The 23,340-nt window shown below is 39.9% G+C and overlaps 2 protein-coding genes and 2 long non-coding RNA genes across 9 annotated transcripts in view; 2 read left to right on the top strand and 2 right to left on the bottom strand.

Moving 5' to 3' along the window:
• Positions 1-1,821: 1,821 nt before the first annotated feature.
• DTD2 (D-aminoacyl-tRNA deacylase 2) lies at positions 1,822-10,516 on the bottom strand. Its single transcript, XM_030482865.2, has 3 exons — positions 10,225-10,516; positions 4,226-4,295; positions 1,822-2,176 (listed from the first exon to the last, which is right to left on the bottom strand). The coding sequence occupies exons 1-3, from the start codon at positions 10,333-10,335 to the stop codon at positions 1,851-1,853; spliced, it is 507 nt and encodes a 168-aa protein (XP_030338725.1). The 5' UTR covers positions 10,336-10,516; the 3' UTR covers positions 1,822-1,850.
• On the top strand, positions 10,063-16,867 carry LOC115606620. 3 transcript variants are annotated; one of them, XR_003990942.2, is made up of 3 exons: positions 10,437-10,718; positions 10,950-15,475; positions 16,543-16,867. It is a non-coding gene; the product is annotated as an uncharacterized LOC115606620 (long non-coding RNA). The 3 variants fall into 3 exon arrangements; XR_003990943.2 differs by having other exon boundaries at positions 15,595-16,867; XR_003990941.1 differs by having other exon boundaries at positions 10,063-10,718; positions 10,950-16,867.
• On the bottom strand, positions 13,442-23,134 carry LOC115606621. Its single transcript, XR_003990944.1, has 2 exons — positions 22,751-23,134; positions 13,442-14,026 (listed from the first exon to the last, which is right to left on the bottom strand). It is a non-coding gene; the product is annotated as an uncharacterized LOC115606621 (long non-coding RNA).
• NUBPL (nucleotide binding protein like) overlaps positions 23,057-23,340 on the top strand; it is an 82,796-nt gene continuing 82,512 nt past the window's right edge. Inside the window, exon 1 of one of the 4 annotated variants that reach the window (XM_030482864.1) lies at positions 23,057-23,243. Coding sequence is in view for 2 of the 4 variants with exons in the window: in XM_030482860.1 (XP_030338720.1) it covers positions 23,109-23,243 (135 nt within the window). In the remaining 2 variants the exon portion in view is untranslated. The remainder of the gene's footprint in view (positions 23,244-23,340) is intronic. The other 3 variants (XM_030482860.1, XM_030482861.1, XM_032919863.1) reach the window with 3 other exon arrangements.

Below are 23,340 nucleotides of genomic sequence, written 5' to 3'. Positions count from 1 at the left end.
AAGGTCAGTGAAAAGTGGTGTTACTCAGCACTTTTTAAGATTTAGTCTCCAACAGAAAAAGGAATAAAAACAGTTTTTTCAAGCACAGAGATCATAACGATTTGTATTAGTTATTCACATCAGAACACTCTTATTTAGATGTTGCTAGTAAGAGCTTAAAACATGACTCATATTGTGTCTATCACAATTGTTAATTATTAATTAATATGTCATGTGGGACCTAGCTAATATTTTCAGGCCATTTGTGTGAATAGTTGTTTTCAACTGTGAGAGTGCCAGTTGCCAGGAATTCAATATCCTTAGGTATTTCATAATTATTAAACATACATTATGTTAATCTGAAAAATCTTACTTCTCTCATCAAAACTATGAGCTCTGTATCTGTTAAAAAAATGTGATTCTCATGGCAGAGTTTAAGCCTGCAGATTACACATTCAGTCATGGATTTAAAAAAAAAAACCAACCCAAAGATAGGTACAGAATATTTGTAACTACTGACCTGCAGTACAAGATCGCAGAAGCTGTCACACTCACTAACCACAAGGTTTTACATCTTTTCCAGAAAAAAATATTATTTAAATAGGAATTCTAGATAATTATTGCAAAGCATAGAATTGACTAATTTCATTTTGAACCCTTTCAAAGGGGTTTCAATTACTGGCTTCACAAAACATTATGCTGCAGTAAAAGAGAAACTTGACTCATAGGACAAATGCACTTGAATCAGTTTTGAATTTGCCACATTTTAGTGTAGCTGTTCTGTTCTTGCTGCCTCACAAGACAGAATTTCCCATTATATCTTCTTAACACCATCTTTCAGTAATGGTTATGACAGCACTGCGTAGTGGGTCAGCCGGGAGTGGGGCCCCAAATGTGCAAACACTGTATATAAGGGAAATATAAGCTACTCTCTGCCTAGCAGATTCAACAGACAAAAAGCTGGAAGGAAGCAATAGGGGCAGAGGGAACAATGAGACGGCAGCATACGTCATGCCATTTTTATTTTTGTTTTCATTTGAGTATTTCAGTCCTTTTCCTGAGGCTCTGTTATGAAAGAATTGAGTAGACAAGATGACCAAGGTAACAAAGACACAAACCAAACTATAGCAAGCAGCCTATGAAAACACATCAGAGGAGATTTCGGAGTGCAAACTTCAAGCAAGCAATTCAGTAGCACTGCCTTGACTTCAGTTTCTAGATGCACCTCACTCTTCTTCCTTGTATAGCCCATGTTCAGTGCTCAAATGTCCTACCCCTAAATACTCTGGAGGGGGGGGATGGACTTTCTTACTTAGTACCTATTCTCTAATAGGCTAAAAATTCAGTGAATTTGTGCTTTCAATATAGTTGCTAGCTAGGAAGCATTGCTATTTTATAGATAGGAAACAGAAAGGCAAAAATTGTCTGACTCAGGAAATCTGGGAACAGGTAAGCACATCTACAGCATTATTTTTTTTTAATCTATAAACTGTGCATCCTCAAGTGTACTTTAAAATAGCTAATACATGGAATACTTTTGCCATTATTTTGTGGTAAGCAATGTATGCATTACCCTATTTTCTTTAATAAAGCCTTCCAAATTATCCAGCTTCATTGGATCAATATTAACAATTATTTTGACCACATTTCAGATGAATATGGACATAAAACAAATACTCATTATCACAAAGCAGTCTTAGGCACCTATTTAATGAGATTGGCAACACCAGTATCAGATGAGTGAAAGTCTTTCTTACGCTGTACCTCCCAAACCATTTAAGTACATTAATGCTTAGAAATTATATATGTTTAAAAAAAAAGAAGACAACAGTTGCAAGCCAGTACTGTACCCAGGATATCATTTATTTCTTTCAAAATTCAATCAGATGAGTGTACGGTCCATTTGTATCCAGTTTTAACACCTGCCTGTTTCCATATGTGCCGTGCTTGACAAGAACACCTGCCTCTGCACATTTGGTGCTGGCAGACAGTTCTTTTTCACACAAAGTCACAAACTGAGAATAAAGTTCCAGTCCTTTTTCTTTTTCAATGTTTGCATGGTACTGCATCTTCTTTCCCTTCAGTTTACCACCCAGGGTAGCTTGTGGTATGATTAGCACGTCGCCTGGTAAATCAAGAACAGAAACGTACTCGCCGCTTTCATTTTCACTTAATTTAACACTCAACAGCATATTGACTGCAAATAAAAATAGAGTAAGAGTTAGTGTAACTGAACCAAATTAAACAGCACCTAATAGAAAATCATAAACAAGATACAACAAATACTGTGATGTGTGACAAATTATTAGAGTAAAAGGAACTGCTTATTAATGATATGAAACATTAAAATACTGGTAAATACTATCAACCAGCTAAGATGTCTGAGTATTGTGAAGAATGTCAAGGGTATTTATATTAACATAATATGACTAAAGAGTTATATTTTGGTTGTCTGAAATCCTGAAGTTGATTCTAGTTGGACACCCCCAGAGGAACCCAGGATCCAATTAGTGACCCTAATTTAATTGCCTGATACTCAAATAGGCAACATTTGCACAACACTACACACTGTAGGAGGTAACACCATTTTCAGTGCACTTTGGAGAAGTTTCTGCCTGAGGGTCTTTTCATTCTGCTTGCAGTAGCTTGCAGCAGGACCCAGCACTGATCTGGGCTGAAGTCACTGCTCAGCAGTTTGGTCTCAAGTGGAGTGAGTGTCCTTCAGTGCTCCACTGTGAGACACATGGGTACCAGCTCGTCTTTTGAGAGAGGAAACGGGCAGGAAGGTCAGAGATGCAATTTGGTCCATAAACCAGAATATATAAGCTTGCAAACAAAATTGATGCATTTACTAACATTATATTTTCCAATGTATATATGTTTGTATAAGAAATCAAATCATTCCCCAAAACTGTCCTCCAACTCTGTAAAAGCTAGGAGGATACTAGTCATGCCTCCAAACCCATAAAAGTTTAATGTTGTTGGAACCAAGATGAGCCGAGTTGTGATTCAGGAAGCAAAACCAGTCATTTAAACAGTTTCAAAATAAATTTAGCAAAAAATATTTTGTAAGACAGACACTTAAGGAGGATAGTTGTAGATAAATCTCCTAATAGGAAACAACTTTCTTTTTCTGGCCTGTTTTTCTGTCATTATTCTCAAGTAAAGTAACACTCTCATGAAACCCTCACAAGCACAAAAGCAATTTTCATATCATAGTTTTAAACACACCCAAAGATTTCAACTTAGTTTAGCATCACAGAAAGACTTTGCCCTCTAAGACCAAGACCCCCAGCAGCTGCTCTCAGCATTTTCAATAGCACCTGTGCTATTGCACAGGCTGTGCACAGCCAGGTCTTTCTGCTGGTCCCAGTCAGTAGCCTAAAATAGACTATTGTTACTTGACCTTTTGCAAAACCACTAATATCAGCCAGCCACAGAAAAGAAAAGGGGCACTTTTATCTGGAATACGTGGCATCATGGAATTTCCCAGGTGATGCAGTGCTACTGATGGAGGAAAGGAGGGAGAAGAATGAAGTAAAAGTAAAGAAGAAAACAAAACCAACCAACCAAAACTTCAAGCCAAAACAACAGTGGGTGAAGACAGAAACCACTACCATTTGACCTTATCCACAGCATCTTCTCTGCTTTAATGTAAATGTTAAAGTGCATGTGGAGAAGAGGGAAAGAACTGCAGGTATTGCTGTTATCACTTCTGAACCAGAAAACTGCACTTAAAATGCTAACTGTATACAGTATCACTCGAAAGGAGATGGGAAGGACACTGTTTAGTTATCCACTCAACTCCCTCTACTGGCTATAGTTTTAAATATCCTGCACCTACAGTGAGATCAGTGTTAAAATACTTCTCAAATCAAGCCATGAATTATTTAAAACCATTTTTCCCTAAATTGAGATCTGTCCTGGACTGAACATGCTGCCTGATACATGCAATATGCCAAGCAGCAGGTGAACACTTTCTCTGTTTCCTAGAATGTTATCACCATGGGAATTGACTTTCTCAGAGGTTGATCATGAGCAGACGGGCAGAATGAGAGGTATGGACAACTGTCAAAATAAACAAGACCAAGCAAGTTGTTCTTTCAGCCAGGTGATTGATTTGGAATGATGCTATCTGATGGCTTTTTGGCTTCTTGTCCAAATGAAGCCAAAAGGTTGCTGCCTTCTCTGCCTCTACTGCTCTTCTTTTTCAACAATACAAGAGCTGATAAGGATTACATCATACCAATTTTTGGAACAAGATCCTCATCAGCACCTTTGAAGAAGCATATGTAGATAACAAGCCCCCTCTGGATCTACAAAAGATTACAGAAAACTATGTCAATGTTTCTCACTGTCCACCATGCACACTTATCATTAAAACTAGTATCAAAAATGGCAAAACTGCACAAGAAAAGCTTCTGAGAGCAGTTTCAGTTTACTAATATAGCTTCAGACATCAAGTTTACACACCACACTGTGGAAGCTTATGAGATATATACTGATTATCTGCACAATGCTTCTACATACAATTAAGCCAATTTATTAGCTCCATGTAAAGCCAAATTTAGTTGGAATGTAAAATGAACAGTATTAACATAGACAAGGTGACAAGATGAATTAGTGTACTTAAATCCAGCAAAAGAAATAATTTAAGCTTTTTCCTGTCCAATATACAGATAAAATAATTTTCAGTGTGAATTATAAGTTTATCTCCTATCATGAAACATGACAAACACCACAAGACTTGTCAGTGAACTGAACTATATTTTGATGCCAAAAGTAATCTAGTACAGGATAATTCTGAAAAAACCACAGAGTCTGTTAATTAAAGATTGAAACATGATGACCAACTTAAATATGAAGACCAACAACTGAAGTTGTTCAGAATATTATTTAAGAGTGGGTGAAATATTTTTGGTGAAATGGCACCTTTCCCCCGATTTGTATAGATTAAAGGAGTAAAAGATACGCTACTTCTTTAGCAGAGGGACTGCTTGTAAGAAATATTGATTTGAGGGAAGAATTAGGTCTGTACTGAGGAGAAAGCACAAGGAAATTCTTGTGTAGCTTTTCTACTTCCTTGGTTAGTTCACAAGGACTGTGTGCAACAACCTCTGCTTTATTAAGACAAACTGACAGGCTCTGCAGCCAACAGCAATTATGTCTCATGCACAAGTATACCTGAATGGCTTAACTTCTTCAGGATAAAAAAAGAAAGGCATACAATATCCACAGGCATACAGTATCTAAAGAAACCCTCAGCACTGCTTTGCCAAGAATAAGTGTCTTTATATTTTTGTTAGAAGAAAGATAAATGTCAGCTTATGAAATGTCACCTAAGAGATGCTAACTAGGTTGGGGCAGGAAGGAGTCACTAATATAGACATTATAAAAGCAAAAGGATAAGAAATGTGGATAGTTTCAAAAAAATACCTTTATTATTTTTCTTCTCTTTTCTTTATTTTTCCATTCCCCTTTTCTTTAAAAGATAAAGGTTTTAGGTGAAAAAAGCTCAGCTATACGCACGAGATTTTATCCCTTTGTTATTGCAGAGATTAAACAAAATGCTCAAGGCAATGACTGAGAAGAGCTATGCCCTCTCAACTATTTTTCTGGTAACTAACTTCTGGAAAAAAGAGACTGCTCTTTGTAGCTAAAACGTCACATGCTGAGAACTTTCAAAAGCTTTAAACGACTCCTTTCAAAACTCATTTTGACCTCTGCAGAATATTATACACGTTCCCAAATGACTGCCGTATTTCATAAACACTGTAAGAAATTTGATGGCCTGAACCTCAAATGACATTTCAAACCATCTGTTTGAATAAAGGAGAGAAATGCAGGCTGCCAAAAGTGAAATATCCTTACATGTTTAGCTAAATATTCATTCAACAAACAGACCAGCATCAAGGTATTAATAGAGAATAACAAGGTACACATACCTACTAATAAAAATATTTGTGATAAAATAGGCCAAACACATTTACATTGCATATACCTGACACTGAATTAGAAATGACTCCATGATACAGCACACATCACAGAGAATCATTCTACTTGAGCATTGTGACTGGTTTTTGCACAGTCTCACATACAGAAGTAACAACATTCTGCAAGCAGCTCATTAAAACAGACAAAAAGGTAAATAAAGTTACACCTGCAAGTCCTAAGATCAGATAGCTAAAGAGTAAGTAAAAACTCTCATAACTTTTCCAGCCTCTGTCATGATTTCATGCCTATTTTTGAATATACTTTTTATCACAAGGTCAGACATAATATTAAGGGGAATTAGAGGGACAGGAAATTAGATGAAAAAAGAAATAAAATTTCAGGGACAAGTTAAAGCTGCTAGAGGATGTTTCTATTTGTATTGCATGTTTATGATCTTCTAGAACACTTTTCAACCATGTTATATTTAAAAACTATTCAGCTATTTGTATGTTGAAACTTACCGTTTCAACTATAGCTGAAAACTGTCTGAACACATGTGCAACCATGTTTCAACCTCTTGTTATGTCTTACTTTTTTGTTCTTTAGTTTTTTTATTTGAATAGCAGATGTAAAATTGAATGCAATTTCAAGAGCTAACCTAGTAATAATAATGCATGTCAGTCCTCTGATCTTGTATCAGTGTTTCAGGTGCCCTAAGAATAGTGCTTATTGCCAGTGTAAGGAATGGAAATGTGTAAACCTTTTGAACCAAAGCAAAAACATTGCCTTTGCTGGAGGTCCTCTGTAACCTGTCAAAGTCTAGCTGACTGCTCTTCAGAGCGATATTTAACCCATGACAAATTAAGCAAAATAACATAAATAAGAAAATCATAAATTCAACATGCTAATGTGCAAAGAGCCACTGCAAGGAACTTACGTAGTGATGGGCAGGTGCTTGGCCAGGAAAACTGTGCTTTGTGTGGATTTACTGTTACCAGTAAAATGCCTACATAAATAAACCAGCAAAGCAAGTTACTTTGCAACACTAACATTTATTATACAACTGTCCTAAGCAATCATCAGACCAGGCAACCTGCATCATGAAGGGCTGAAGTACCCAGCCCCTGAAGCCATACAGCCAGCCTTAACAATGCTGCCACCAAACACTGGTTTTTAGCTTTCGCAACAAAAACAATAACTAACTCCTTCCTCACCCTTCTTACTAAATATATTCATCTGAACTTTGCAGGATTTCATTAGCAAACCCCAAATATACGCTGCAAAACTCTAACTTTCCACCCCCCCACCCACCCCCAGGAAAATGTAATGCAGCTGATAGTGAAAACTGAGACACTCTGTAATCCTTAGGAAGCCAGTTTGTGAAACTAAATTATATAAAGTATTCTTTGACATTTCCATTTCCTGTTCAGGTTTGCTACCCCGTGAGAAAATTTCTTCGTATTTCATACATTCAGCTGCAGCAAAGAGAGATTACATCATGTACCGCAGGTCACGAAACAAGTCTGTGCCTGGTACGTTGCACTTCTTTTTGCTGTCTTCACCAGAAAACAAATCAAGGGAAAGAAGATAAGGGAAAGACAGTTTCCACTGCATAAAGCGTAGGCACTTACACTTTTTAGCTGAATATTCATTTTACATTTCTCCCATAGTTGTGAAATACACCAAATCTCACTTTATTTCTCCCCTGCCTTTAAAAGGAGGATTCCCTTTCCCCCCCTAAGTATTTTGCTGTGTACATAAACCTTTTATGGATGCTATCTAACCAACATTTCTCCATAAACAAGACACCCTGTCCCCAGTAATCCTCAACAGGGCAGAGAAACTCAACCAAGAAAACACAGTGAAAGCAGCGATTTATGTATAAAGTATAGTCCTAACCTTTTTCCAGATAAAGAATATCCACTCTGAAGTTCTTGAAGTACCTACAGGGTTCTCTTACAACCCAGAAGCTATTCAAAGCCACCTACATAATGTGTTATTTATAGCATACTAGAAATTTCTCAAGGTGAGGACCTACTTTTAAGTTGTTACAGATCATCAGGTACATGCCGGTTTATGTAAATAATAGTTTATGAGGTCCTTTTTTTTTTTTGGCATTGACATGCATGCATAGGGAGTAACATTACCTTACCAGACAACCAGCAGCAATGATTCCTTCCAATGACCTCTAAAGTAGTCATGCTAAAGAAAATATGAACTTTGCGTAGGTTTTTTTTTTCCTGCATGGTGAGTTCTTGTTAGAACAGATTTCTCTTAAAGGGCCCCAGGTGCCCAGGAAAGATTCCCAAGTCCCACGACAAATATTAGTAAGGTTCACATCTGAAAAGTATCTGCTGCTGAGACCACCCAAGTCTCTTGCAGATTCCTTTAGTGTCATCTATTACCTTCTCAGTGATTTTGGTTAAGCCATTTAAAACTTCACATAAGAGATATAAACAGAATAACCTCCTTGTAACAGAATTACTCATCCTACCTCTAAACCATAACATATGCCTCTTTTCATACAGTTTAAAAGACAGCCAGCAAAATGACATTTCTGCTTTTATTCACTAGATCTACAATTACTTCTGAGATTAGCAAGCTAGAAATAAGATATTTCTCCTCTAGTTAATTTATGCTGTGCTGAGCAACTTTTGCTATAATTAACCGTACACCAAGAATGATGCAATACACACAGATGCACTTCAGCCAAACACAGTATCTGTGAGATGACACGTATCTCCTCTGAGCAAAACATTCTGGTTTCCCAAGCCATGATGCAGAAACTAGGTCTTACGGATCCACCTGCCTCTTCCGAACAAGGAGAGAAATGTTTTAAGAAGAACGTGAAAGTCAAACAGTGGAAACACCTAGACAGGCATTTTTTTTATTCTTTTCAGAGTTGCTGAATGCACTCATCAGCTCTTCAAACTCGCTAGAATTTTTACTTTTTAAATGTGACTATATTTACCCCCTTTTAGTTGTAGTAGCCTTTAAAAAGGGCAAACGACAAAACCAAGAAAAAAAAAGCCAAGGGCTAAACATTTGACACCTGCATAGATGAGCTATTGTAGTGTAGGTAACCCATAAACAGTGACAACTACAGCAGGAGAGTGCATCCCAAAGGGCAGCCTTCATGCTTTGGTAAACAGCCCCGGTCTGTATGCACAGCACATAGCCCAAGGAGTCTGCAGACCTACCTACCTCTCCCAAAAGGGGGCTACGGGAGGAAAAGGGGAAATTACGATGTTTCCCTCTAGCTGTGTGGTGGTCTGCGCCCTAAGTTGCATTTTTAGTTAGTGATCTAGAAAAAAAATACATTAAAACTACTGCTGCCATAGTCCTATTGCTCTACCTGGCCTTTCTTCTCCAAGTGCACACTACCACACAATTAACAAAGTACATGGCTGCGCCCATTAGCCAAGTTCGGGGTGCCTCTGTGAAAATGTGTTTACAAAAGGGCAGAAAATGGCAATGAAGTAACAAGGTTAGTGGGGAAGGAGGTGTTTTGTGGTGGGGCAGCTGCGCTCCTGGGGAGGACCCAAGCGGGAGCACAGGGGAAGAACGAGAAAGAGCAGCAATGAGAAACCGCTGGGCGCCGACTCCAGCCTCCTGTGCTGCTTGTTGCCACGCTGAAGGGACCAACTGTAACCTCTGCTGATAGCAAGGGGGTAAGGAGAGGGCTCTGGAGTGGAAACTAAGAACGGGATAGGTGAGGTGTCTGAAACGAAACTTAGCCTGGAAAAGGAGGAGGGATTTTTCCTCAAATGCCTAAATATTTGTGAGTTGTTGGGGTTTTTTTCAATATCGAAATCACTAATTAAATTTATGTTAACTGGCAATAAATTAATTGAATTCCTCAAGACAAGTCTGTTTTGCCAGTGACAGTAACGCGTAAGGGATTTCCCTGACTTTACGCTGACCCACTCGTTCTCCTAAGCTTCCAGCACAGCCGGCTCCCTGAACAGCGAACCTAAGCAGCGGCAGAGGCAGGTTTTGGAGGCAAGCACGGACCGCAGCCCAGCCCCGACCTGATCCCCTGAAACTCCACAGGCTTTACTGCCGCTGTTACCGACCCGACCGACCGCCCGCCCGCAGGGGAGGCCGGACCCTCGCTCCCGCCCTCGCCACCGACTACCGTCCCCACGGCGGGCGCACTGCGGCGTCGGCCAGCGCCCCCTGCTTCCATCCCTGCGCTTGTCGCGCAGCCGACGGAGTGCTTTTCTGCCGCCCGCCTCGACCCGGCGCAGCCCCGAGCCGCCGCCGTTCCCCCCGCCCCGCCGAGGGGCGAAGGGCTGGCGCGGACGTTACCTCCACCCACTCGGCCTCGGCGCCGTGCTCGGGCGGCTTCACTTGCAGCCGGGCGGACGTGCACTGCTGTAGCAGGGCCCGCGCCAGCGCCGGCCGCGCCACGGCCGCCATAGCGAGCCCAGCTCAGCCTGAGGAGGGCGGGGGCAGATGTGCGCGGTGCTCGGGCCCGTCGCTGCCGCCGCGCGTCGGGTAACGCCTTTCCGGCACCGCAGGCTGCGCGGAGCGGCGGCGCTGGGGCTGGGAGCCGCGTCCCCGGGAGCCCGCCATCGCAGGCGGATGGAAGGGACGGGGCGGAGGCACCGTTGAGCTCTGCGGGAGGCAGCGACTTCGCGCTGTAAATGTTTAAAAGCAGTTTGCAAGCGGTGAAGAAAGTCCTTGCTGCAAATGCAAGAGAAAACCAGCAAATACCTTTTGCAGAAGGTAAAACAGGCCTTGTGGTCTGTCGGTGGCTTCTAAGGAGGGGCAGGCAGCAAGGATACAAGCTTTGGAACAGAGTAAGCAAAGTATCTCTACAGCTCAATTTACCCGTGTCCTACAGCTGGCGGGGGGGGACGGGGCTGTCTCTGACGAGAAATGGAAAATCTGCTTGTTTTGTGGTGAGGAAATGTTACGTGCTTGGGGTAGGAATCGTATGTTGTGTAGTTTCTGCATGAGAAAAGAAAACTATTAATGTGACTATTGTTTGTCACTTGCTTCTTTAAAAACAAGTAATGTTTGTGTTTCAGGTGACTGAGATGAACCCATCAAGTTGGAGCATTTCTCTTCAGTGATGCTGCTTTGGAGCAGAGGGAACAGAAAATAATGTACTGAAAAGGGAGCTGGAGAGCGAGGGATCAAAATAATGAAAAAAAGAGTAGTTCTGAAGTGAGATCCCAATGCTAATGGGAAAAGTTAAAGTATTGCATATACTACTTTTGTTATCTGTCAGGTTTTTGCCTACATACCCTGATAGTCATCAAACAGTTCCGAAATTAGAAGAGTGCCTTCCTCCCATCCATGAAATCTTGACAGATACAAGTTTTGAATAACATTGGCTTCAGCAAAGTCAGGATAGAGAGATGCAGAATTCAGTGTCTCTCTCTGAATGAATTTTAACACTGAAGATTTTATTTTTACAACTCTGTTCAAGACAAAAAAAAAAAAGGTAATACTTCTCATTGTGGGTGAGAAGCCAAATTTTATTACCTGGTCTCCATAAAAGAGTAAGATTACTGAAGATGATTATTGCACAGGAAGGGGCAGTATGTAGTTGTGAATAGCCAGTGTTACACCTAGGGATGTATTTGGCTTCTGTCATTTAAAAATAACATTCTCTCTTGCATGAGTGTTCAGTGAGGTTGCTCTTCCTGAAGCAAACCTTTATGGAAGGAAAGGAAACTGCACTAGGTGGTTAGCGCATAAACTAGCTGATTTTTGCTAGCTGTAGGGTACTGTTAAGTATGAGCTGGTTTTATTTAAACTCAGCTAATTTTATTTAAAATACCTTCTGTTCACTTACTGTAAAGCTGTATCCCCAGACTCATTAGGAAGCGTTTAGTGACGTAGCAATCCATTTAAAATGAGGGTTTTTTTCATATATATTTGTGATATAAATTGATTGTTAAATGGATTATACTACAATCTGAGCAAATTATGTAACCAGATTATAGAGGGATAGTAATGTACAATTACGTTGATTGTTCTTTGTTGCAGTACCGTTATTTACACCAGGATTTGATGAAGAACATTTATTCATGTGCAAGTTTCAACACAAATGTGAAACAGTGTATAGAAAAATTAGTATGACATCATTGTTTATTTTTGGATTCTTGGTGGAATTATATTTTCTTTGGGAAGACATTCATTTTCTTGTAATGCATCTTGAATTTCTTGAACCTTTTTGGTCCATAGTTAGGTTAAGGGCCTCTCTTTGTATGCCAAAGAATGATAGTAAATTTGTTGGTTACATTTTAGACAAAAGTTTGGATTTCATTGGTTTTTCACAAACCTCCTGACACCTAAAGAATATATTCCTGCATAAATTATATTGATATTTTTATCAGTTATTTATACAAATAGTTTTTTCTACATTTTGGATTTGACAGCTGTCCCAGAATATTTCTTGTATCCTCTGCTTGTTGCCACTGGAGCAGAGAGTAGGTATTTTGAGAATGGTATTCAGAAGACATTTCTGGTTACTTTCACATCAGTTCTCTTTCAGAAGGGCAGATGGCAGTGTGAACCACTTCTCACAGATTTCAGTGGACATGTGTTTTTTCCTTCCCCTTTGTGTGAATGGTCATGCATATTTCATCTACATTTAATGGAATGAATCCTTTTGTGAAGAGGGGGATGGGTTCTGGGAGCTCTGCCTCTGTGGGTACTTGGTTTTCCCCTGTTTTATCAGAGGATGAAATGCTAGAGGTCATTCAGTACCAAAACGATCTCAAGTGGTCTTGAATTCTTCCCTAGGGATGATTTTTATTTTTTCTGTGTTAGTATTAAGTTGCAGTTGCATACTCTGGCAGGGGCAGTAGTTGACTGGAACTTTGAATCGACAAGATGCATCTTGATGCAATTCCTTTGTCTGTGGTGTCTGAAACCATGATCAAAGGTATTTGAAGCAGCTATCACATCAACAGTGTCATCTGTTTTAAAGAGAAACCATACAAAGCTGCAGTGGCACTTGGATAGCAAAGATACAAAATAGGTAGCTGGTAAGGTTATATCTTGGTAGAACTAAGACGTAGGTATGTCTGCTTGTGCGACAGACATACTAAAAGTACACTTTTTAATTTGGCCATGGTGAAGAGATCATCCCTCAAAGGAAAGACTATAGATACACAGTATCTCTTTTTCAAGATGTTAAAACTGCCACAAGACAGCTCAGAATGACAGTGTGTTTTGTTTCTGAAGTGATGTTTATCATCTTACATCCTGAACTGAGTCAAGTCCTTTGCTTTCTATTGGATAATTATAACTTTTTCTCTTTTGGTCCCAGATTACATATTTTGCTTGTTTCTGAGCTACATAGCCTACTCATGCTATCTGGGATGAGCTATCTGGTTCTTCGTATTTTGTGATTTTTATTTTTTTGTAGCCTGTTTCTCCATCTAGTTCAAGACCCAATTAAGCTTTCTTCTTTCTACAGCCTCAGAATTGCTAGCTGAAATGCTGATTAGCTGGAAGAAAGGAAGTACTGCTGAACGGCGATGTGGATGTAGAGAGGATTAGGTGGTCATGTTAGAATCATTTTATTGTCTAAGTAGCAGACACTTAGACACATTATGATGACTGTATTTAGTACTGACTTCTCTCTTATTCAAAGTGCTGTCCAGACATTAAGGTCAGGAGCATGTCTGCTTCCCAGCCATCATCCTTCTTCCTCCAGAGGTATTTAAAAATAAGGAAGGCAGAGAGAGGGCATGAAGAATTTCCGTAGTACAAGTCAAGCAGCAGAAATGAGATGGAATAGCAGTCTTGTCAATCAAAATCCACAAGTATTGCACAATGCCTGTGTAAGGCTACCAGAAATCGCTCTTTCAGAGAAGACATGGGGTGAGGACTAGCATCGACCTAGCCCTCCAAAGAGACCCCCAGATCTGTTTAGCCTTCAAAATAAGCATTGGAGGAAGGTGACTGAGAGGAAGAGATGGCATTGTGATTTTCATCTTTCTGGTTTGCGCTATAGCCCTGAGGAAGGTTGTGACCTCTTCAGCCCCAGTTTTGTAGCTTCCATTGGTACACCTCTTCAGCTCTTCCAGCCGAGCCAACTTACTGTCCCCAGGAATGTCTCAGTTGTTTCCAGTGAAGGCTGGTATTCCTGTTGTGGAAGAGTAATCCTGTGATTTAAGCAGCTGATTTTATGCATGTTTAAAGTATGCAGCGAAAATTAAATACATTAGTAAAAATAGATTAGTGTTTTGTTTAGTCCTTCATACTGTTACAAAACAGATACTGAAATGTTAGAGTAATCAAAACTTAATTAAATTTCTGAATAGAGTAACAGTGTGAAAGCTGTGTTGGGTACAATTACAGCTTTTCTAAGTGAGAAGCAGAAATTTAACTGTTGGGGGGGAAAAAAAGGTAGCCAGGTAGAGACACACAATCTGTTTGCTTACCATGATTGTCTAAAGGAACTAAGCACGCTATTCATCACAGTTTCTCTCTTTACAGGTGTCGGGTATGTTCATTTGCCTGTCATGTTTAACTACTGTATTTTTCCCCTGCTTGGGTGTCTCCCATACCAAACCTTTGTCTGCATGATTGAAAGTCATAATGTTAAAAGGACTCCTGTATCCTGCTCCAACAAAATCAACAAAGCAGTGGGAATAGCCTACCTACAGTATGTACCTTAGGGTATAATTGTAACACCTCACACTGGTTAGAAAGCAATACAGAATTGAGCTAACCTAATAAGCTTTGATCCTGAACCTTTCTTGTGCAGAGCCAACCTTAAGTTTGAAACAACACTCTCAATTCTGGAGTTGGGAGGGAGGTTGTACAGAGCCACCAAAATGTCTCCAAGAGGAGTCCCTCAAAGGTCAGCAGTTTTCTAGCTCTCTTTTAAGAATGGTACTGCCAGATCCAGGCTGATCCCTGCAGGCATATTTGTTGGCTTTGTACTTGCCTCCTTTGTCTCTTGAGTTTGGAATCTGGGTTCTACAGAGGAGTTCTTGGAAACAAGTTGGATGTAGGACAGTAACTGAAGCAGTGGTGAAGGAAAAAGCACCCATGTAGGTGTAAAAGGCTAACCTTATGGTCACAGGGCCTGGAGCAAACAGGGAGGAGTAAGAGTGCTGAATGAGCCTGCAGCTGTGCGGGCTGTTTGCCAGCCCTGAACAAGCTCAGTCCACCCACTCAGCCAGCTTTGATCAATGAATCTCAGCTTCAGGTTCTTGTTCTCCATATGGAGTTGTGGACTATGCATCTGTGCAGAGCCTGGCACTGGTCTGGCAGTGGGGTGGGTGGCGGTTGTGCTTTGCTTCGAGACACTAAGCTAACCCGTGTCTTGAGTGGTCTATACGGGTGTTGCAAACTGAGTTCCTCCTAATGGAGGAGGTATTTATACTGAACTCTGTTGTAGAGGCCCTGTAGAACACGTCCTACGTTCTTTGTGCCCTACGTTCATGGCTGGTTTGGTGCAGACCCAAGGTGACTCCACCAAGTGTTCGTGCTGTGCTCCACAGCCCCTGGATCATTGTCCCTGTATGCTGTATACTGTCCTCTGCCCCTGCCATGTAAAGGAATTCAGATCTGCTCTCCTCCGCAGGTATTGCTGCATCACTGCTCTCTGCACCTCATAAACACTAATTACTGATAGTAATTAGTACTACAGAGGTGTGGTTTTGTTAATCTTTTTGTTTGTTTGTTTGTTTGTTTAATTTTCAGTGAGAAATTTTGGTGATAATGTGAGGACATTGCTATAGACAAAAATATATCGATATCTTCTAGGAGCTGGAACTTGAGTTTCTATGTTTTCAATAGATTTCACATGTAAAATTATCAGGCTATTGGTATAAAGCCTCATGTTATCATTAAAAATGTACATAGATTGAGATGTGGCTTTTTCTGCTCCTTTCACAACAGAATGAAAGGTCATTTATTATTCTCTATGTACCTGGAGGACTCCTTGCCTGCAGTTACAGTTGAGTAAGCAGGCATAATCAGGCTGCATGTAATTTCTTTGCATTTATATAGATGACTTTCAAAATAAAACTCTTGCTACAGCTTCAGGCCAAAACCTTTCTCCTTGAGCCACAGCTCTTATCATTTTTTTCCCCTCAGGCATACTGATCCTTAGCTACTCAGGAAAGCATGCACGCAAATGATAGGCCAATAGAAAATTCTCCGAATGGCAAACCTCTGAAGTCATCCCAAGTGCTATTTGCCATGCATCATGATAAAACTGGACAAGTTTGAGGAGGCACTAATTATATGCTTGGTCTATCATTTATCAGTTGTTGAAGCTGTTGTTCTCAGAAGACAGCAGCCTCTTTCGTGGCGCAGTTCAACAAGATTGCCAGAGCTCAGTGAGCCAAGCAGGGTTGACAGATTTTGGCATTTATTCCCTTCAATGTAAGAACATCCCATTACAACACAAATGGGTATCTTGCTTTGCTGTAGCACTGCATCATATACAGATACAGTAATGTCGATCTGTGGGCTTTTCTTAAAATTGTATTTTGGGAACTAATCCCCTTTAAAACAAATGGCAACTGTAGGACTTGCATTTACCATCAGCCTTGATAGTTTGTTTCAGTTAATACAATAGTTAATATATAATCCTTTTGTGATTTTTAACCAACATAAATCGAAGGTCATCTTGTTCCCCCTCAGGTCTTGTGAGAAAAAAGCAGATGTTTAATGCAGTGAGCTAAATAATAGAAGATTATAAATTCTAATGAATATTCATGGATTCAAATAAGATAATGGACCACGTGTCAAGAAATAATGTGGCTTCCTGCTATGATTTCCAGTGTGGCTTAACATGTTTCAAAGAGCTTCCAGTGTCAAGAATTGCTTTGTAATACTGAGTTTTCACACTTTCTTGAAACGCGGATTTTTTTTTTCATGTATGTTTCTGAACTCATTTGGGATGATATCATTTCTTTATTTGATACCTCAGAAGCACTGCAATGATAAAAGGAGATTTTTCACATAATCTTTCAGTGTTTGGTTTTTTTTTTTAAGCTGCCAAAGGGTCACAGTTTCTTTCTTTTACAATAGATGCTAAATAGCTGCTACAGAGTGGAAGTAAAATATTTAATCTTCAATATTTGATGTTCTAACAGAATAGAAAAATGGTATTTGGTGTAACTTCTCTTAAAGAGCTTTTTATTTCACAGATAATTCTTGGAACTGCTAGAGGCTTACATTTTTATGAAGAACTGGTTAAAACAATTACTCTGTAATGTGCGACATTTTAATATCAATTACAGATATTTGATCTTTCCCTGGGTACTCTGTTGTCCATAGGACAAAAAAAACCAATTGCATCTTCATAGTGACAGTCTGAGTGAGGGCCACGTCCAAATGAAAAAACCCTGCCGTTTTGGTGCCCACAGATATGAGGTGGTTTAGCTCCTGATATAGAAAACACTAACTAATGCAGTCTGCAGCTTAGAGAATGACTCGGTTTACCTTCAGGTGAATTTTCTACATCCGTAGATTCTACTCTACGTCTGTACTAGGAAGTTAATCAATTGCAGGAAATACTCTTTGGACACTGTGACTCATCTTTACTTTTGACAGTTCTTGATGTATTTTTGGCCAGGGCTCACTAACAAAAAAATTCTGGACCTGGTTCAGCAGTTAAGATGGGCCAGAGCCCATTCGCAAGAGGTGGGTTGCACGATACAACCCTGCTTTGCAAACCTCCTTTCTCTAATGACTTCCATGAGTCCTAAGCGTGAGCTAATAAGCCAAGGGCTCAATTCAACAATCACTTACTGTCAAAACAATTTTCTATTTTCTATGAATAGCCCCCATATTACCTGTAATAGTTACATTTCCTCTTGTTGAAGTTTGATTAAATCAGTATTTTAAAAGGTGCAGTGCAATCCTTTAGTGGCAGTAATTAGATGAATGCAAATTACATTTATTTCTGTGATAGAGTTGGGTTTTAGACATTAGTTCCAAGATCCATAATCCAAGAGCTTTCATGGAATACACCCAAGTGTATTAGTGCCCTTCTGAAATACCCTGCACTGCTAGTGTACTGGGATTTATGAGAGAAATATTGAATGGCCATGAAGCAAAACTGAACTGGTTTGGAACATGAACCAGATTTTTAAAATAATTACTAAACACCAGAAACACTAAAAGTTGATGTAATGTCTCCATCAGCCTCACTGGTCAAATAAGATTAATTTGCTATACAGAAATCATTTAGGCTTAAGGTTCTGATGTTAACAAAAATGCTTCCTCTAAAGCATAAGCTCATTACTGAGAAAAAATGAATGAAAAGCAGAATTAAAATTATTTCATAAACTGAAATTGTGACTAAGTGCCCTTATGACTAAGAGCAGTGGTGTCAAATGGTTTACTGAAGCTTTTAGGCCAGTGAACATAATTTTTATTCTGTATTTGTACAATCTCTGATACAATAGGGGTCTTTCTGCCCCTGGGAATCTTATCATTGCAATTTAACTCCATTACTGAAAAAAAAAAAAAAGAAAAGGGAAAGGAGAAAGAAAGAAAGACAAAGAAATGCAAGTCTTCCTTCAATGTTTGTAAAATATATGGCAAAGATTAGGAATACTTAAAATTCAAAAGCTTTATTTTTTCTTCAATGGAAATATTGTTAATTGGAGTTAATTCCATTCATGCAAGGAATATATATATATCAGGTACGTAAGAAAAATTATGTGGCTTTGTTACTGAAAGGCATATTCAACAAAGTAAATCTCTTCATTTTCTGTACCACTTGCTTAAGGCTGAGAAAATTGCTGTAATACCAGCTGCATCTTCACTGTGATGTGACTGTTACTATAGTAAGTGATGTTAACCTGAAGAACTTGATGAGTGGCTTCAGAAGAAACTAGCGACAATTTAAGGTTTTCATCTCTTCTTGACTGCGAAAGACTGCACTGATTAAAATGTCCACATGAAAACAATATACAAACTAAATTGGACTCAATTTTGCCAGACCTTCTTCCTCATTTAGCAAAGTAGAACTAAACGAGAAAACGTAATTTTTTTCACAGTTTAAGGTTTGGCAAAGCAGTCATATAGGATGAAGCTACTTGTGTGGTATTATCATCGAATGGTATTATCATAGAATCACAGAAGAGTAAGGGTTGAAAAGGACCTTAAGATCATCTAGTTCCAACCCCCTGCCATGCACAGGGGCACCTTCCACTAGACCAGGTTGCTCAAGGCCCTGTCCAAGCTGGCCTTGGAACACCACCAGGGATGGGGCAGCCATCCTCTCACAGTAAAAATTATTATTATTGAAAATATTAATACACATGATAAAAGAAGAAATAATACATTATTACTGTTTCTTATGTGTTTTCATTGTGCTTGTTAAGATGTTGCAGTTTCAAGTATTGCCATATATAACAAAAAAGTTTGCTTCTTAAACAAGGTAATGTTCCATATAAAAACACAAGTAAACCTCACTTGTTTTGTATGGATATTTGAAATCAGAATCTGTTAAAATCCTTTGGGCCAAATTTACCTTGCAACAAGTGGGCATAAGTGCCCCAATATCAGTGATATCGACCTTGGTATCTAAGCCTACCAGGAAAAAGACATAGTCTGTCAGCCCCCCAGGAGAATGATATTCTGGCAAGAGCCATGAGAGCAGCTCTGGCTTGGTCTCAGAGCTGCCCAAGGGAGAAGGTGGCAGCCATCCTGAGACACACTAATGAGCCTGAGGCTCACAAATGAGAGCAGAGCAGCAAGGCTCCCTGCTCCAGCAGCTGCTCGTAAGAGCACGAGAAGCCACGGAGGATCGCAGTTTTTTTCAGACTAGGCTTAGCTTTAAAAAAGCTTGGGAACAACTGCTCCAGTTTAAGTAGCATGGAAAAATGGGAATGTGATGATCCCAGATACCCTCCTTGCTCTACAGCAGTCTGAGGCTCAGATAGAAGCAGAGTAAAAGGCAATCATAGTGAAAGTTATCTTGGCTTCTCCAGAAGTGCCACAACTTCCATAACTCATTTTTATGCTATTGTATCTTATTTTACTATATAACAATATATGGAAGATTATATCATAATTTAATTATATAACCATCTATATTTCTTATCAGCCTCCTAGTCCATCACAGGAGCTTTGATAACTGGCCTAAAACTTCAGTACTTTAGACTTCCTGTCTTTGCCAACCAAATAATTATCGTTACATGGACAAAAAAGATGAAAAGCAACATTTTAACCTTATTTATCTTAAATGTGCCAGAGCTGGCTGACCAGCGAAGGAAAAATAATGAAATCAGTGACCCCCATGCCACACACACTTGCCTTGGTATGCTATGGTATACCTCTGTGGGCAAAGATTACAGGCCTAGTCATGAAGCTAAAATGACCCCTTAGTTTTGAACATTTCTTTAGCCTTCCTTTAATGTAATTTCTAGTTTACCAATTGTGTGTTTTGGTCACATCCATTGTGACCAAAATGGATGGATCATATGAGTAGACTTTGCAGTGTGTCCTTAACTTACTATAGTATTAATACACTACTATGCAGACACACAGAAATGTGAATGGAAATACAGGGCTCCATCAGCCTTGAAAGCTTACAGACTTGATAATACACTCTTATTTTAGCTCCATACTTCATATTGTGCTCAAACCAACCTGATGCGCTACCAAGTAATTTTCAAATGTTAATTCAATTTTAAAATTTGGAGTCATTTGGCAACAAATCTTCCCTAGCTATACCTGGATACCCTTAATTGATTTTGGCTGGAGAAAGAATACACTTAAACACAAGACAAAGTGATTTCAGACAAAATTATATTTTTATCATGTTAGTGTTCAGGCTGAATAGCAATTTAAACATTTTCTTACACTTACTTGAAGAAAATGTCATCAATTTGCATTAAAATTATATATTTTGTCTTTTGTTTTTTTGAACTATTAAAAAGTCCGGAGTGGAATTTTCTGACAGATGCAGAGATTGCCTGTAGTTTCCATAAGGACCCAAGTCTGGCAGTGAAATCTTTGTTAATTTTCAGTTGCATTTTCCTAGCATCTTGTTCTAGCACTGTATGTGGACTGTGACGACATGTTGGGCAAGCAACTTAGACCAATACTTTCAAATGTTAAAATTTAAGTAGGAAGCCAAAAGCAATTATGAGAAGTGTATAATCCATAAAACTGTCTTCGTAATTAGAACAGATGATGGAATACTACTCAAACTGTAATCCATGTATTCTACTGTTAACAATCAAAGTATTTTGAAAATGCCTGCTTTATTGCTGAACAAATTTAAATTTCTTTCTAATGGCCAAACTCTACTTTTCATATTCGCATTCAATACAACCTACTGCCATATTGGCTCTCCTACTACTAACAAACCAGTGCTAAAAGGAATTATTTTAGAACTAAAAATACTGAGAATTGTTCTTTCTTAGTAAGTTTTGGAAAACTCCTTCTGCTTACTTTTCATAAAATCAATTTTATTTTGTGCTATATCAGCTTTACAAAAAACCAATACTACAAAAAAATTCATGAAGGTTGTTCCAGTCATTGTTACAACTATTCTCAGAACCGAAGAGTGTATGATGGAACTTTTTTTGCCATTTTCTTTTCTTTGCATAGACTTTGAAGCAATGGATATCTAAACTGTATGCCTACCAGTGATCCTGCTGTACCGATTTTATATCTATGAGATGCACAGTATTTTGCACTTTAACACTGCCTCCAACTGCCCAAGGTAGGAAAACCAATTACACAATTTTCTTGCAACGCAAAAGGTAACATGGTTTCCTGAAGCAGTAAAAACAAGGCCCTTGGGGCAGATCTGTATCATAGCTTCAAAATGAAGTGGCTCATTGGTTTTCAGGATTGTTTTGCCTTTTGGTTTGGCAGAAGGGTAAATTATTGGGAAACTATTTGACATCTTCAGGTGTCTGTTAGCTATGCAAAATATGTGCACGTGGGTACCACAAAAAGGAGAGGTTGAATGAGAATCACTTAAAGGATAGCAGAAGAATTTATTTTTATAATTGAATTTTTTTTGTGGTAGCTGAGCATTGGAATAAGCCTTTGAAAATGATATTTTTTAGTGAAATGCTTGATTGGCACTTTTAATAACACAGATCAAAAAAAACCATTTAAAATAGTAAAAATTTCGCTTACTATGAAATAGAGGAAATGTTTATTGTAATAACGCTTGAAACCAATGTGAAATCCTCTGATCCATTACCTATTACAACAGATACCAACAAAAGACACTATCTACACTGTATTTTACCTTTGAAAACTAATGGCCTGAAACTGCCAAGATCTGAATTACTTCTATAGTACCACTTACATGAATAAGGACTATTCATGGAATTGTCAAGAGCAAATCATGTCAAACTGATCTAATTTCCTTCCACTTTGTGGTTATGAGCTTTGTAGGTGGGAGAGAAGCAGTAGATGATTTTTTGTATCTTTAAAGCTTTAAGTAAATCTCACACAACACAGGAACAAAAACGCGGCTTTGATGAAATGTCCATGGAGTGGGTGTAAAGTGGCTGGAAAACCAAAACTATAACCAGAACAATTACCGATCCTTCAATATTAGTATTAAAAAAACCCAACAAACAAAAGAAAACAAAACAAGAAAGCAAATCAGGTGGCATCTGTCCCGGCTACAGGTCTCTTTGTTCTTTTAATTAATGTCCCAAATGATGAAACGGAATATATTTATTATGTTTGCAGAGAACAAACACATAAAGGACCGAGTTCTTGCCCAGCCATTGTGTGGGTGAGGAGGAGAATTTCAGAAGGCACCGACCAGCTGAAGGGGTGCCACAGAGAAAACAAGAACGAGAGCCAGCGGGGACAAGTGCAACACTGTGGGGAACAGCCCCTAACCACTTTGTAATACCTATGGTCACCCGGTATTTTCCCCTTGGGCTCAGTTTTCTTACAGACACCGGCAGGGAGCTGCTTTCTTGTGCTGCGGCTGCTTCCCAGTGCCACCGCTCGCCATTCTATTCGGGAAGGCCTTGGTCTCCACCGAGGTCCCAGCCGCAGCCGTTCTCTCAGCACAAAATCCTCCATCTCCAGCAAGCTCGCCTCGATCCCTGGACCTGACGGATCCCCCCAGCAGCAGCCGCAACACCAAGACTGTGCAGGGCGTGGGGCACCGGCCGAGCTGACAGAAGCCCGCCCGGCGCAGGGGGCGGGCCGAGGCGCGGCGAGACGGCGCCATCTCAGCGCGCCCGGGCGGGCCGGCGGCGGGAATGGGGGTTCCCGTTTGGCGCTGGGTGCTGCGCGCCGCCAGCCTCCCTTTCAGGGGCGGGAGGGCTCCAGCGACGCTGCGCTGTGACCCGCGCTGCGGGCCCGGCGCTAGCACCGCTCAGTTTGCTGACTCCGCGGTGAGTGAAGCGTGCGCCCTGCGCCGTGCGCCAGGTCCGCCCGGGGCGGGAGGGAACGGGACGGCCCTGCCCGCTGGTCGCGGAGGGTCGCGCTGTG

This window comes from Strigops habroptila, chromosome 4, assembly GCF_004027225.2.
Source record: "Strigops habroptila isolate Jane chromosome 4, bStrHab1.2.pri, whole genome shotgun sequence".
Lineage (NCBI taxonomy): Eukaryota > Metazoa > Chordata > Aves > Psittaciformes > Psittacidae > Strigops > Strigops habroptila.
Note: the sequence above shows the minus strand (reverse complement) of the source record. Positions and strands in the feature narration are given on the sequence as shown.